At 40.3% G+C, this 15,520-nt stretch overlaps 1 protein-coding gene across 10 annotated transcripts in view; it reads right to left on the bottom strand.

Moving 5' to 3' along the window:
- Positions 1–13,674, bottom strand: part of LOC105612575 (scavenger receptor cysteine-rich type 1 protein M130) — a 41,482-nt gene extending 27,808 nt beyond the window's left edge. For 5 of the 10 annotated variants that reach the window (XM_060413457.1, XM_027967896.2, XM_060413460.1 and 2 more), the window contains exons 1-6: positions 13,533–13,674; positions 12,090–12,176; positions 10,515–10,832; positions 7,957–8,277; positions 4,999–5,319; positions 4,254–4,574 (exon numbers count right to left, since the gene is read on the bottom strand). In XM_060413457.1, the coding sequence (XP_060269440.1) occupies positions 4,254–4,574; positions 4,999–5,319; positions 7,957–8,277; positions 10,515–10,832; positions 12,090–12,176; positions 13,533–13,578 (1,414 nt within the window). In that variant the 5' untranslated portion in view covers positions 13,579–13,674. Of the gene's footprint in view, positions 1–4,253; positions 4,575–4,998; positions 5,320–7,956; positions 8,278–10,514; positions 10,833–12,089; positions 12,177–12,282; positions 12,676–13,532 lie in introns of those variants that run through there. The other 5 variants (XM_060413456.1, XM_042247598.1, XM_042247600.1 and 2 more) reach the window with 1 other exon arrangement.
- Positions 13,675–15,520: the final 1,846 nt, after the last annotated feature.

Raw genomic sequence — 15,520 nt, 5'->3', positions numbered from 1 at the left:
CTGATATTAGAAAAAGTCATTTTGGAATCCTCCCTTCAGCTTATTAGCACCAAGACCCAGACCCAGTCACTAGCCTGTCAGTACAGAAGTGGGACACCTGAGGCCAAGAAAGTAAACAGGCAGGGATGCACACCCCTACTGCTGTCCCCTTAGCTGCCTTGAGACTCCCCGAGCCCACAGACACCCTGGGACATGGCCCTGCCCACTAGAGGGCCAGGACTCAGCCCCACATACCAGGAAACCAGCACTAGCACACGGATCCCCCGGGACCTGCAGCCAGAGCCCCAGTTTCACCACCCCCATACCCAGTGAGCTGACACTAGACTAGGGACACCTTGGGTATTGGCCCTGCCCACCAGCTAACAATTTTAAGCTCCAGGACCCTGGGCTCTGCAGCCAGAGATCCCAGGACCCAGCTCTACCCAACAGAGGGCTAGTGCTAGCCTTGGGACAAGTCTTATCCCCCAGAGATCCCAGCCCCAGGACCAATGCAACCCTACAACCAGCATTCCCTGGGCCCTGGCCCTGTCCACCAGCAGACCAACACCAACTCTGGGATTCCTGGGTCTTGCAGCAGGGGACCCCAGGAGCTGACTCTGTCTGCTGCCCCAGGACTTGACTTCATGCACCAGTAGGTGAACATCAACCCTAAGATCCCTTGGGCGTTGGCCTTACCAACAAGCAGGTGGACACCAACTCCGAGACAGGTTGGACCTCTCAGCCAGCTGCCCCAGGAACCAGCCCTGCTCACCAGCAGGCTTTCACTAGATCTGGGAACACTGGCTCTCCCACACTTACTGTAAAACCTGGTTCAAACCACAAGTAGAACAGCACTAGCTCTGAAACACCCCTGGTCTCTGCAATCAGCTACCCCATGACCCAGTCCCACCAAGCAGTGACTTGCAGCTTTTGCACAAGGCCGAGTCTAGCAAACAACCAGACTAGGGGCCAGCCATGCCTACCAGACCACTGACAGTAGTCAGCCAACCACAATAGAAGGACTTGTGTTGTCAACATATGGGGCAAACTAGAGCACAAAGCTCTGGTAACCAGAGGGGAGTATGCTGCTGGGATCATAGAACATTTCCCATAGAAGGTAATTTCTCCAAAGTTGGGAAATGTCACCAACCTACCACCTACATAGAACTGAAAACAGCAAATCAGGCAAAATGAGACAACAGAGGAACATGTTCCAAACAAGGAACAAGACAAAACCCCAGAATAAGAACAGTGAAGTGCAGATAGGCAATCTCAGTTCAGTTCAGTTCAGCCACTGAGTCATGTCTGACTCTGCAAACCCATGGACTACAGCACATCAAGCTTCCTTGACAATCACCAACTCCTGGAGCTTGCTCAAACTCACGTGCATTCAGTCGGTGATGCCATCCAACCAGCTCATCCTCTGTCATCCTCTTCTCCTCCTGCCTTCAATCTTTCCCAGCATCAAGGTCTTTCAAATGAGTCAGCTCTTTGCATCAGGTGGCCAAGATATTGGAGTTTCAGCTTCAGCATCAGTCTTTCCAATGAATATTCAGGACTGATTTGTTTTAGGATGAACTGGTTGGATCTCCTTGCAGTCCAAGGGACTCTCAAGAGTCTTCTCCCAACACCACAGTTGAAAAGCATCAATTCTTTGGCGCTCAGCTTTCTTTATAGTCCAACTCTCACATCCACACATGACTACTGGAAAAACCATAGCCTTGACCAGACGGACCTTTGTTGACAAAGTAATGTCTATGCTTTTGAATATGCTGTCTAAGTTGGTCATAACTTTTCTTCCAAGGAGCAAGCATCTTTTAATTTCATGGCTGCAGTCACCATCTGCAATGATTTTGGAGCCCAAGAAAAGAAAGTTTCTCACTGTTTCCATTGTTTCCCCATCTATTTGCCATGAAGTGGTGGGACTGGATGCCATGGTATTAGTTTTTTGAATGTTGAGTTTTAAGCCAGCCTTTTCACTCTCCTCTTTCATCAAAAGGCTCTTTAGTTCCTCTTCACTTTCTGCCATAAGGGTGGTGTCATCTGTGTATCTGAGGTTATTGATATTTCTCCCAGCAATCTTGGTTCCAGCTTGTGCTTCATCCAGCCCAGCATTTTGCATGATGTACTCTGCATATAAGTTAAATAAGCAGGTGACAATATACAGCCTTGATGTACTCCTTTCCCAATTTGGAACCAGTCTGTTGTTTCATGTCCAGCTCTAACTGTTGCTTCTTGACCTGCATACAGATTTCTCAGGAGTCAGATAAGATGCTCTGGTATTCCCATCTCTTGAAGAATTTTCTACTGTTTGTTGTGATCCACACAGTCAAAGGCTTTGGCATAATCAACAAAGCAGGTGTAGATACTTTTCTGGAATTCTCTTGCTTTTTCTATGATCCAGCAGATGTTGGCAATTTGATCTCTGACTACCTTTTCTAAATCCAGCTTGAACATCTGCAAGTTCGTGGTTCACATACTGTTGAAGCCTGGCTTGGAAAATTTTGAGCATTACTTTGCTAGTGTGTGAGAGGAGTGCAACTGTGTGGTAGTCTGAACATTCTTGGGCATTGCCCTTCTGTGCAATCAGAATGAAAACTGACCTTTTCCAGTCCTGTGGCCACTGCTGAGTTTTCCAAATTTGCTGGCATACTGAGTGCAGCACTTTCACCACATCTCTCTTTTAGGATTTGAAATAGCTTCACTGGAATTCCATCACCTCCACTAGCTTTGTTCATAGTGATGCTTCCTAAGGCCCACTTGACTTCACATTCCAGGATGTCTGGCTCTAGGTGAACGATCACACCATCATGGTTAACTGGACCATGAACATCTTTTTGTATATTTTTTCTGTGTATTCTTGCCACCTCTACTTAATATCTTCTGCTTCTGTTAGGTCCATACCATTTCTGTCTTTATTGAGCCCATCTTTGCATGAAATGTTCCATTGGTATCTCTAGTTTTCTTGAAGAGATCTCTAGTCCTTCCCATTCTATTGTTTATATAGATTTTGTAATATCTTTATATAGATAGATAGATAGATTGTATATAGGCAATTTACCTGATATCATATGCAATGTTGAAAAAGCTCAATGCATTTTCTCTAAGATCAGGAACAAGGCAAGGATGCCCACTCTTGCCATTTTTATTTGACATAATATCTAAAGTTCTATCCACAGCAATTTAGACAAGGGGAATAGAAGGAATCCAAACTAGAAAGGAAGAAGTAATGCTGTCACTGTTTGCAGACAAGATGACACTGCATAGAAAATCCTAAAGTCACTACCAAAAAATTACTAGAGTTCATCAGTGAATTCAGTGAAGTTGCAGGATACAGAATGAATATACAGAAATCTGTTGCCTTTCTATACACTAACAATGAGCTATCAGAAAGAGAAATTAAGGAAACAGTTCCATTTACCATCATATCAAAAGGGCTTCCCAGGTGGCGTTAGTCGAAAAGAATCAACCTGCCAATGCAGGAGACACAAGAGGCACAGTTTTGATCTTGGATCAGGAAGATCCCCTGGAGTAGAGAATGACAACCCACTCCAGTATTATTGCCTGGAAAATTGCATGGACATAGGAGCATGGCAGGGTACAGTCCATGGGCCTGCAAAGAATCAGACATGACTGAACAACTGAGCATATACATACATACATACATGCATACATACAAAAAGAATAGCATACCTAGGAATAAACCTACCTAAGGAAGCAAGAGTCCTGTACTCTGAAAACTACAAGACACTGATGAAAGAAATTGAAGATGACTCAAACAAATGGAAAGATATACTTTGTTCTTAGACTGGAAGAATCAATTTGGTTAAATATGGTTAAAATGACCATACTCCCAAGGCAATCTACAGATTCAATGCAATCCCTATCAAATTACTGATGGCATATTTTACAGAATTAAGCAATAAATTTTAAATTTGTATGGAAGCACAACAGATCCTGAATAGCCAAAACAATCTTGAGAAAGAAGAATAGAACTGGAAGAATCAGGCTAACTTCAGACTATACTACAAAGTTATAGTCATCAAAACAGCATGGTACTGAGACAAAAGCAGACAGAGATTAATGGAACAAGATAGAAAGCCCAGAAATAAACCCACACATTTATTGCCAATTAATCTATCACAAAGGAGACAACAATATACACTGGAGAAAAGATAGTCTCTTAAATAAGTAGTGCTGGGAAAACTAGACAGCTCCATGTAGAAGAATGAAATTGGAATGCAACTTCTTTACAAGTTGACTGAAAGTCTTACCTGAGCAAGTAACTTTGGCTTCATCATAGTGTTCACAACTAAGCCCACCCCATTGCCAGTTCTTGCAGTCCCAGATAGAAGTTTCATTTCCTTTGCAGTTGCTTAAAAACAGCCATGTGTTTGTTGCTGGAACTTTGGAATAAACTTGATAGGATGTTTTGAGTGCAGATCCACATCCCAGTTGCTTGCAAACCACATCAGCTTCTTTCAGTCCCCAGCCTCTGTCACACACTTTCCCTGTCAATTTCTGAATTTCCACCTCCACTGTCCCAGCACAGCGGCTACCTCCACCTTTGAGTCTCAGCTCGAGATCTGATCCATCTGCAAAAGAAACATAAACTTAGGCCATAGATACATATGGCGGTTAACTACCATAGGGTGCTTTTTTCAATCTTATTCCTTCTCAGATACTGAGACACTGGAAATTCTGGCTTACCTACTTCCTGGCTTTTAAAAGAGCAGCATAAACCATGAATTTGCTTAGAAATGGGGCTATAGTTTCAAAACTTGTAGATTTAGAATTTGAAGTGTGGTCTCTAATAGCAGTTGAAACAATTTTTATAGAAAATAGAGACTGACAACCCTCCAAACTAGTCAAATAAAGAATGTGTTAAAGATTCCTCATACCTGAAAAGAATTCCTAACAAGGAAATCATTAGCTAGTTCTCTCTCTCTCACCTCTTACACCTATTCCTACTCCTAAAGAACACAGACCCTTCCTTCTGTTTTTCTTGTTTTAACTTACCAGAACAGGTCACACCAGCGTCTTCGTTATGATTGCAGTAATGCTTTCCCCATTCGTGATGTCTGCACTGCCAGATAGCAGATTCATGTCCTTGGCAGGAAACACTGTCAAGCCAAATGTGTCCAGTTCCCTCACTGGCATTGACTCTACCGATGGCAGTGATGGCAGTCGGACATCCCAATTGCTGACATGCTACAGCAGCATCATCACTGTCCCAGCCATCATCACACACTGTCCCCCATTCTCCTTGGAATCTCACTTCTAATCTTCCTGAACACTTGGTGACTCCATCTACCACTCTCAGGCTCAGATCAGCTCCCTCTGTAAGAGGGAAACAAAGCCAGTCAGTGATAAAGAAACAAGCATGAGGATGCTCTAAACAGCTCTACCTGAGATGAGATAAGAAAAAGGTGGGGGAGCGGGGGAACATAAGCAGAGACAGAGAAAATAATGATATATTCCCACTGAAAATCATTAAAGATGGAAGTAGGAGCAGATCAGACAAGAAGACAGTATTAGTGGGAACCTGGGGTACAGCACAGGAACTCCAATCGGTGCTCTGCGATGACCTAGAGGGCTAGGATGAAGATGAGAGTGGGAGAGAGGCTCAAGAGGGAGGGGATATATGTATACATACAGCTGATTCACTTTGCTGTGCAGCAGAAACTAGCACAAGATTGTAAAACAATCATACTCCAATTTAAAAATAAGAAGACAGGATTTTTTATGAATTAGGAGTTTGGGACTAACAGATGCAAACCATTTTATATCAAATGGATAAATAGCAAGGTCTTATTGTACAGCACAGAGGACTATATTCAGTATCCTATAATAAATCATAATGGAAAAGATCAATCAATTAAGAAAAATGAAGACAGGACTTTTCACTGTGGAGAGCATGCATTACAGGAAGAGTTTCTAACAGGAGGCCAAGGAACTGAAATTTATCTAGAGATGTGCTTGTTTAAACACCACAGATGATTTGTTGGAATTGTTTTTTTTTTTTCTTCTGTTAAATATGTACTTACAGATGCCTAGGTGCATATATATATATATATATTTTTGTTGCAATATTTAACACTCACTTTTGGCTCTGACTGCATTACCTACCCAGACTATTTGGCTTGTATTACCATGCCTGACCCCTTTCTGACCATGTCCATGGTTTAAAAGCAACGCAAAGAGAGAAGGGACTTCATCATTACTCCTTTCACTTTCCCCCAGTCAACACTCCTCAAAGACTAGCACTTGATTCTGAGTAATATCCTACAATAGATAAATTGGGTTTTTCCTCTGGCACTTTTAGTTTGCTGTTTTGTTTTGTTTTGTTTTTTGTCACAGGGCTATTTATTGTGATTCCTCAGCATGTATCAGACACACTGAGAAGAAACATGCTGATTAGAGACGTGAGTAAAGGAAACCAGAAGATACATACCGTATTTTTTCTACCCCAAATCCCTTTCACTTTCTTCAGCTAAAAAAAAAAAACACATCTTTTCTGTAGGAATCCCATTCTTTGTGGTTCAGACTGTACATGATCACATTGTTCAACAAGAAAAAAGCCAACTTGGGAATTCCCTGGTAGTCTAGTGGTTAGGACTGTGAGCTTCCACTGCACCGGGCCTAGGTTTTATCCTTGGTCAGAGAACTAAGATCCCCACAAGACACACAGCATGGTTTTAAAAAAAAATAAAAAAGCAATTCAAGAAATAAGAGAAGAGCCAGAACCTTGAAGATATTGTTTAAGTGCTGAATCCAGTCATGGATGGAGCCAACTCCTGGATTTCCCAGTTTTCTGAGTCAGTATTCTCTTATTTTAAAGCTAGTTTGAATTGAATTTCCTTCATTTGAAAAGAAAAACAAAACCTGGTGAATACAAGAACATTTTTACCCTGGTTATAATTTCCTAAATATCCCCTGGGGTTCAAGACTTACTAGGTCTTCAAATGAGGCATTCAATTGAAGAAAGGAGAGTGACATTTTTGTACACACAAAACCATGTCCCAGACCTTAATTAAGGATGGAACATGAAAGTCCCTAGACAGACACAATGCCTGCTCACAGTGTCATATTAGCGTAAATGAGGTTTTAATAGACAACCAGTTTTTTAAATCATTTGATTCTGTGAATTTGAACTAATAGTTTGGCGAAGGGTGGGTCAATGTGGCTAAAGAGGAGGCTTTTATACATAGAGGATAATAATAGGGGTGACTTTCTTCTAAAACCTCCAGAAAGTAACATTTTCTAGTTAACCTGGTTTCTTTTCCTGTCTTTTATTGGAGTGGTGAGAGAATAGACTATTCTCTGAATACTTCCTTCTATCCTCATAACTTGGATCTCAATTTCATGGCTCATCCTCCCTCCCTAAACTATTTATACTAGTTTCAGTGAATGGTTAAAAAAAAAAAATTCTCACAGGCTTCCCCATGGCTCAGCGGTAAAGAATTTGCAGGAGACTCAGGTTCCATCTCTGGGTTTGAAGATCCCCTGGAGATGGAAATGGCAACCCACTCCAGTATTCTTGCCTAAAGAATTCCATAGACAGAGGAGCCTGGTGGGCTACAGTCCATGGAGGTACAAAAGAGTCAGACACAGTTAAGTGACTGAACAATAACAACAACAAAACAAAAAAACCCACAAGTATCAGAACTGCATCCTGAAATTGGTAATAATGAGGCAATAAAAGAAGCAGACTTTCCTCATTGTAGTTTTCATTTGCATTTCTCTAATAATTAGTGATATTGAGCATCTTTTCATGTACTTCTTGATCATCTGCATGTTGTACAGGGGAAAATAACAACATTGTAAAGCAACTATACTCTAATAAAAAAATTTTTTTAATAGTAAGAGAAAAGAGAAGCACATTTCATTATGTTTTTAAGAGTTCAAGCCTTTGAGACTTTTACCCCCATTTTTGTCCTCTCAGAGAGAACGGAACAAACCCAGAGCAGTCCTTACCTAAGCAAATCACTCCAGCATCTTCAGCGTGATCACAGTTGTGCTTTCCCCATCCTTCGTGTCTGCAGTTCCAGAGAGCTGACTCATTTCCATGGCAAACCAGATCATCAAACCAGATTGGCCCAGACCCTTCTCCAAAATTAGCTGAGCCAGAGAAACTGATAGCACTTCCACATCCAAGCTGTTTACAAACCACAGAAGCATGATTCAAGTTGAAGTTATCATCACACACTGTTCCCCACTGGCCCTGGAATTTGATCTCGATTCTTCCTGAGCACCGGTTTCCACCATTCATCAGCCTCATCTCCAAATCAGATCCATCTAGAGCAGAGAAAAGGCCAGAATTCAGAAGTGATATTTATTCTGAAGTGATCTTAGAGAATAGTATTCCTCTGGTCTCTTGAGACTTGCTGCTGTCCTTAAAACGATGTCTCGTTGTGGATGCTGCTCCAGTTCACATATTGAAGGATTTTGATCTTTGAAAACTAATTAACAATTAGGACTTTCATCTGAATCAACTGACCAAAAAAAAAATCTTTTATGGATTAAAATTTACTTTTTGTTTTGTTTCCCTCTATTACTAAGACATAGTTCTATGTAGAAATGAAGGAAATAATAGAAGGAGAATGTAAAGAAAAAAGTCTAGTATCAAAGTCTACCCTCTTTACTATTATGCATGTGACCATAATAGAATTTCCAAAAAGTAGATGCTCTGAGAATTGAGCATTGATCAGGGTGGAGAATCTCAGAAATATGGACTCTGAAACCTTAGAAGTATGAACTTGGAAATCTCATGAAACTCATGAGTCCCTGACTAGTCATCCCTTTCTATTATTATGCACCAGTTGAAGCTTTAGGTGTATAAAGTTCAAAAACTAAATTTGATTGACATCATCCTTATACAAAGGATCCTTATGCAAAGGTATGAAAAACAGAAGACAGGAGGTAAAAGCTACGCTGGGGTCTTAGCTTAAATAGTCAACACCATCAACAGCAATAATTATAGTAAGAGCCTGGCAAGATTCATTCTGATTTTTAACTTCACTGTAGATGCTTGATGTCGCTCTTACAATTATTATTTTTATCTTTCCCTGCAAAATGATAACAATGAAAGACAACAAGAACAGAAAGGAAGAGGAGGAGAACAGAGAAAGAGAAGGAAGAAGAAAGAGAAATGAGTTGTCTAGGTAATGAGAAGCAGTGAGCCATGAGGAAACTAATGCTAATTTTTAGCACCTATGACCTACCTGTCAGTGTACCGGTAGCTTTACATGTGTTATATTATTGACTATTCAGAAGCTGAAGTTTAGAAAGATTTACAGCTTACTCAAAATAATAGCATGAAGGAGTAGTTGAGGGGTTTTCTAGATACTAGTTACTCCCATGACACCACAGCGCCTGGGTAAAGATTGTGGTTGTTGTTTAATCACTAGGTTGTGTCTGACTCTTTGTAACCCCATGGACTGTAGCCCGCTAGATTTCTCTGTCCCTGGGATTTCCCAGGCAAGAATACTGTAGTGGGTTGCCATTTCCTTCTCCAGGGGAACTTCCCAAGGGATCAAATCCATGTCTCTTGCATTGGCAGGCAGCTTCTTTACCACTAAGCCACCAGGGAAGCCTGGATAGAGATTAATCATTTCTGAAATCAGTCCTATGGAGGAGACGGTCTCTAACAGAACAGCTGGGCAGTGAGAGGGTTGTCTAAAGTTCAATGACATGAGCAAAGAGAAATTGGAAGCCCAGGAATCTGAACTGGATCAGGAACATGACCTTGGATTTTGTCTGCAGAAAGGTCTGGGTTATCATAACAGCAAGTGAGATGAAACTTATGAAATATTTTATAAATTAAAACTACCATGTAAATGAAATGAATAGCATTGCACAGTGGAGAAAGCAATTCTACTTTGCAAAATATCCTTCCTCCAATAAAACAGATTAGTGCTAGGAGTATTTACTTCTTGACTAGGTAAATTAATTATCAGTTCTTGCCTGGAGAATCCCAGGGACAGGGGAGCCTGATGGGCTGCCGTCGACGGGATCGCACAGAGTCAGACACGACTGAAGTGACTTAGCTTAGCAGCAATGAGCAAAAGGGTCATGATTTATGAGCCAATACACAAAAGCAGCATTTTATGGGGAAAGGGGACAAGGAATCAAGTTGGATATGATTTAGGAAATGACAACCCACTCCAGTATTCTTTCCTAGAAAATTCCATGGGCAGAGGAGCCTGGCAGGCTGCAGTCCATGGGGTCACAAAGAGTCAGACATGATTAAGCAACTGAGCACAGAATGTTACAGTAGGATTACTTAATATAAAATTGAAGCTAATCACTTCCTCATTGACTGTAGTATTCAGAATCTCTTTTGATCTTTTTTTTTAAATATAGGTCTTGTCATACATTTTCTGGTCTTTAACAATGAATTGGGTCCTTTTCATACCTGGATCATTCTATCCCTAGATTACTTACAGAAAACTGCCCTTTTCATTTTTAACCCATCCGTAAGATTTTTTCCCACCGAGCATTTCATGTCAAGGTTTGACTTACACAAGTCTTACCTGAGCAGGTGACTCCTACATCCTGTTGGTGAGTACAGTTATGCTTTCCCCACCCTTCATGTTTGCAGTCCCAGAGAGCTGATTCATTGCCTCTACAAGAAACATGATCCATCCAAATGCGCCCAGTGCCTGCACTGGAATTGGTCCATCCTGTGGCTGTGATGACAGTCGGACACCCCAGCTGCTTACAAACGACGGAGACGGCCGCCAAGTCCCAGCCGTTGTTGCACACAGTTCCCCACTCTTCCTGGACTTTCACCTCCACTCTCCCAGAACACTTTTTACCAGCCGCCAGCCTCAGCTCCTTGTTTGTTCCCCCTGGAACAGGTAAAGGTAGCAGTTGGTCAAGATCCAAAAGCAAGTAAAACAATTATTCCTTAGATTACTTATTTATTTTTCAAAGCCAGTTTTGAGAAACATTTCTGAACCTATCTATGGTACAGTCGGAGACTACCATTTCATAGGAATTCAAAACCAAACAGCAGTGTCACAGGCTTCAAGGGAAGCAATGACACAGAAGCAGTAAAGCTGGGTAGTTCAATACCATATGGTGTCTTTATTTTATGGCTGAGATTCTTTATAACATCAATGTATATAATCCTATGGATAGTTTACTATAAAAATAAGATATTACAAATTTTATAGAGATAAGCTATGTAAGTTTCTCCAAAATCCTAAGATCAGTGGAAAGAAGGCTAATAGTGAAAATGAAAGACTGATTATTGGGAATTCAGTAACTATTTCACACATGTATGCAAAATACCGTGAATTTTTTTAATTAATCTTTAAATTTTAATTGGAGGCTAATTACTTTACACTATTGTGGTCGTTTTTGCCATACATCGATATGAATCAGCCATGGGTGTACCTGTGTCCCCCCATCCTGAAACCCCTTCCCACCTCCCTCCCCACCCCATCCCTCTGGGTTGTCCCTGAGCACTGGTTTTGAGTGCCCTGCTTCACACATCTAACGTGCTCTGGTCATCTATTTTACATGTGGAAATATCATAAATTCTTAAAATGCTGGTTGGCATCTACTGAACTTAGCTACCCAAATGGAAACTGAAATGGAGATATTTTCCTATTATCGTCTACCATAAAAAAAATCCCCTCTCCCCTACTCCTTCCAAGGGTCTTAGCTACTGCCTCGTGATTATTTTAGCTAACATAGGAAACTGTGGTTCTTGATACATATCTGGCTTCCCTGAACACATTTTAAGATAAATTTTGGCATTTGAATTTTCAAAGTGTTCCTAAAATTCTCTCATCCCAACAGTTCTGACATTTCTCCACCTCTGCATTGTTCCCTTTTTTTAGTTAGACATTACTTCAGATTTTTAAGGAATATGCATTTTTCCAGTGAGCATTTATTTAAAAAAAAAAAAGCTGTACTAACGTTTTGGGCAAGCAGGGTCACATCATTAAGTACTCATTTTGTGCTTTTAATATCCTGATCCTTCAAAACACCATGAAGCTTGCTTTAGATGCTATTTAGCCTTCAGGAGAATGATTTGCTTGTCAGTGATTCTCATCACAGTGGGCAAAGATTATGAGTAAATTTGACAAAGTACTCACCAAGAGCACTGGTGACCAAATAGGCACAGAGAACTGAGACCACAGCAAGAGTGAAGGGACCGAAGTGGACAGAACACCTTTTAAAGCCTGCGGAAAGAAATAAAAGAAGGTAAAAGTATAGTCTTTCCAACCAAAGAGGCTTTAGAGCAGGTAGGTGGTTCCAGAGGTTTAAAATTAACAAAGAAAGTCAAACCAAGGCAGAAAACCCTCCTCCTAAATGGCAAGGCAGACAGGCAGGAAAATTTTATATCCAGGATCATACAGCAGCAGTGAAGTAGCTTTGAAACTGTCCATGGTTACAGGCAACCTAGAAGTGAGAGATTAGAAGAGAGTTGGAGATGCAAAAAGAATTGCAAGAGTGAGTCTTAGCCCCTGGAAGACTGAAAAGACGCTGATGAAACTTAGAAGTGGGCACTTCTCCCATCGGGCACAGCACAATATTCAACCTCTGATATTCTCATCTCCAAGCCTACCTGATCCACATTATTCAATGGGAAGTTCCATGAGGAAATAAATTATACCTATAATGTTCACCAGCTTCACCAGTACCTGGCACAGTGCCTGCTAAATTCTGATTGAACACTACAACTGGAGGAAACAGTGACAAAGATTATATTTGAAAGTCCCCATTATTGGACCTTGTGGGCTTTCCACGTGACGCAGTTATAAAGGATCCACCTGCCGGTGCAGAAGACACAGGTTTGATCCCTGGGTCAGGAAGGTCCCCTGGAGGAGGAAATGGCAACCCACTCCAGTATTCCTGCCTGGAAAATCCCATGGACAGAGAAGCCTGGAGGGCTACAGTCCATGGGGTTGCAAAGAGTCAGACACCACTAAGCGACCAAGCATGCACACACACACGCCACTGGATCTTATCTCCAAAAATAGCCTAAAATCCTCAATCACTCTCACTTCTCCTTCTTACTCTCATCCTACAGTAATTTTAAAGTAAAAATGCTATGACACAGAACTGTGAGTTTATTACCTATGCTTTCGTGTGGTAAGGTTTCAAGTTTAAAAGCTTGGAAAAAAAGTAAGAATGCTAAAGAAATGTAATGCATCCACATAAATCATGAAGTAGATTTTAACATTCAGAGGTGTCATTCTAAATGCCCTCTAGGGAATCAACTTTTCATCAATATGCATTCCTACTTGTCCTATCCTTTCTAACAACTATTCGTTTTATACTCAATACAATTCAGTTAATTTTGGTTCCTTATGTAGTTGTTCCTCAGTGGTTTTACAGAGTTGATGCCAAATCTAATCCTTATTTCATACCTTCAATTTCAAACCTATGGAAGATACAGGTACTTCTTAATAGGCTTCTTGCTCTTTCCAATAACTTACCCTCCTGATGCCCATCATTATTAAATCTGATCCACTGACTGTCAGAATATTACTATACTCCATTAAAGAGTAGACAGAACAAATGATAAGCTTTACCAGCAGATCCAGAGCTGTCATGTAGCACCATTCTGAGTTTGTCCATTCCAAAGTTTTATGACGCTTCAATCTTCTTGTATTATTCCCTTGGAATGGTCCCTTGAAGAAGAGGACCACTAGGAATTCTAAAAATCATTTCACTTCCACACACACACACACAAAAAGAAGGCTTTCATAATGGAGGTGGAGTCAACCAGAAAAGGGAAGTAATTAAAAGAGACAGGTTCCTTTTTATCCTCATGTTTTCTTCCATTTGGGACATGAAACAAAGAAAACTGAGAAACATTCACTACAGATTTACAAAAATTAAAGGGGAAATACTAGCTCAAATATGGTTGTCCTTGAACATAAAATTTTTGCACTCTGTTTTGGATGAATATATTTGAAACAAAAGTAATAATTGTTTTGAGATGAAATTATGTCAGAAAAACTAAGGTAAGGGACTTCTGTGGTGGTCCAGTGGTTAAGAGTCTGCTTGTCAATGCAGGCGTCATAGGTTCAATCCCTGGTCAGGGAAGATACCACATGCCTCGGAGCAATGAAGCCCGTGTACCCCAGCTACTGAGCCAGAGCTCTAGAGCCCACGAGCCATACCTCCTGAAGCCTGTGCTCCACAACAAGAGAAGCCACCATAATGAGAAACCGGTGCATCACAACAGAGTAGCCTCCTCTTGCTGCAACCAGAGAAAGCCCACACGGAGCAATGAAGACTCAGCGAAGCCAAAAATAAATAAATAAGAATAAAACACTTAGAAATGAATTTTTTTAAAAAACCAAAGTAAAACGGGCAAAACATAATTAAATCACTAAAGCTTGATTGTATAGCCATTTTTATTATTATTTCTATAATTAAAAGTGTCTCATGAATAATTTTGTGCAGATTATCCATAGACAGCACTTGAATTTCTTTTCTTTTTTAAAAAAAGTTTTTGGAGCATAGTTTACTTGAATTTGTTTTCTTGTTTAAAAATATTTATTGAAGTACAGATTTATAAGTTCTTCTGTACAGCAAAGTGAATCAGTTGTACACACACACATATATATATGCCCACTCTTTTTTAGATTCTTTTCTCATATAAGTCATTGGAGAGTATTGAGAAAAGTTCCCTGTGTTATACAGCAGGTCCTAATTATTATCTGTTCTATATATAGTAATGTGTATATGTCAACACAAATTTACCAATTTATCTCACCCCACACCTCCTTTTTCTACCCTGCTAACCATAAGTTAGTTTTCTACATCTGGGACTATTTCTGTTTTGTAAAGAAGTTCATTTGTACAATTTTTTATAGAGTTCACATATAAGTGATATCATGTATTTGTCTTTTTGTGTCTGACTTAACTTCACTCAATATGGCAATATATACATGCATTAAACTTCCTAAAAATCTTTCCACAATGAATATTCTTTTTTTTAATAAATTTTTATTTTTACTTTATTTTACTTTACAATACTGTATTGGTTTTGCCATACATTGACATGAATCCGCCACGGGTGTACACGAGTTCCCAAACATGAACCCCCCTCCCACCTCCCACCCCATATCATCTCTCTGGATCAACCCCATGCACCAGCCCCAAGCATCCTATATCCTGCATTGAACATAGACTGGCGATTCCTTTCTTACATGATAATATACATGTTTCAATGCCATTCTCCCAAATCATCCCACCCTCTCCCTCTCCGTCAGAGTCCGAAAGTCCGCTCTACACATCTGTGTCTCTTTTGCTGTCTTGCATACAGGGTCATCATTACCATCTTTCTAAATTCCATATATATGTGTTAGTATACTGTATTGGTGTTTTTCTTTCTGGCTTACTTCACTCTGTATAATCGGCTCCAGTTTCATCCATCTCATTAGAACTGATTCAAATGTATTCTTTTTAATGGCTAAGTAATACTCCACACAATGAATATTCTAAGCCTCTTTGGCTTCACTGGGAAATTCTAACAAATATTTAAGGGAAAAAAAATAATACCAATTCT

Source organism: Ovis aries, chromosome 3 (genome assembly GCF_016772045.2).
Source record: "Ovis aries strain OAR_USU_Benz2616 breed Rambouillet chromosome 3, ARS-UI_Ramb_v3.0, whole genome shotgun sequence".
NCBI classification, from domain to species: domain Eukaryota; kingdom Metazoa; phylum Chordata; class Mammalia; order Artiodactyla; family Bovidae; genus Ovis; species Ovis aries.
This window is presented reverse-complemented; position numbering and strand designations above follow the sequence as displayed.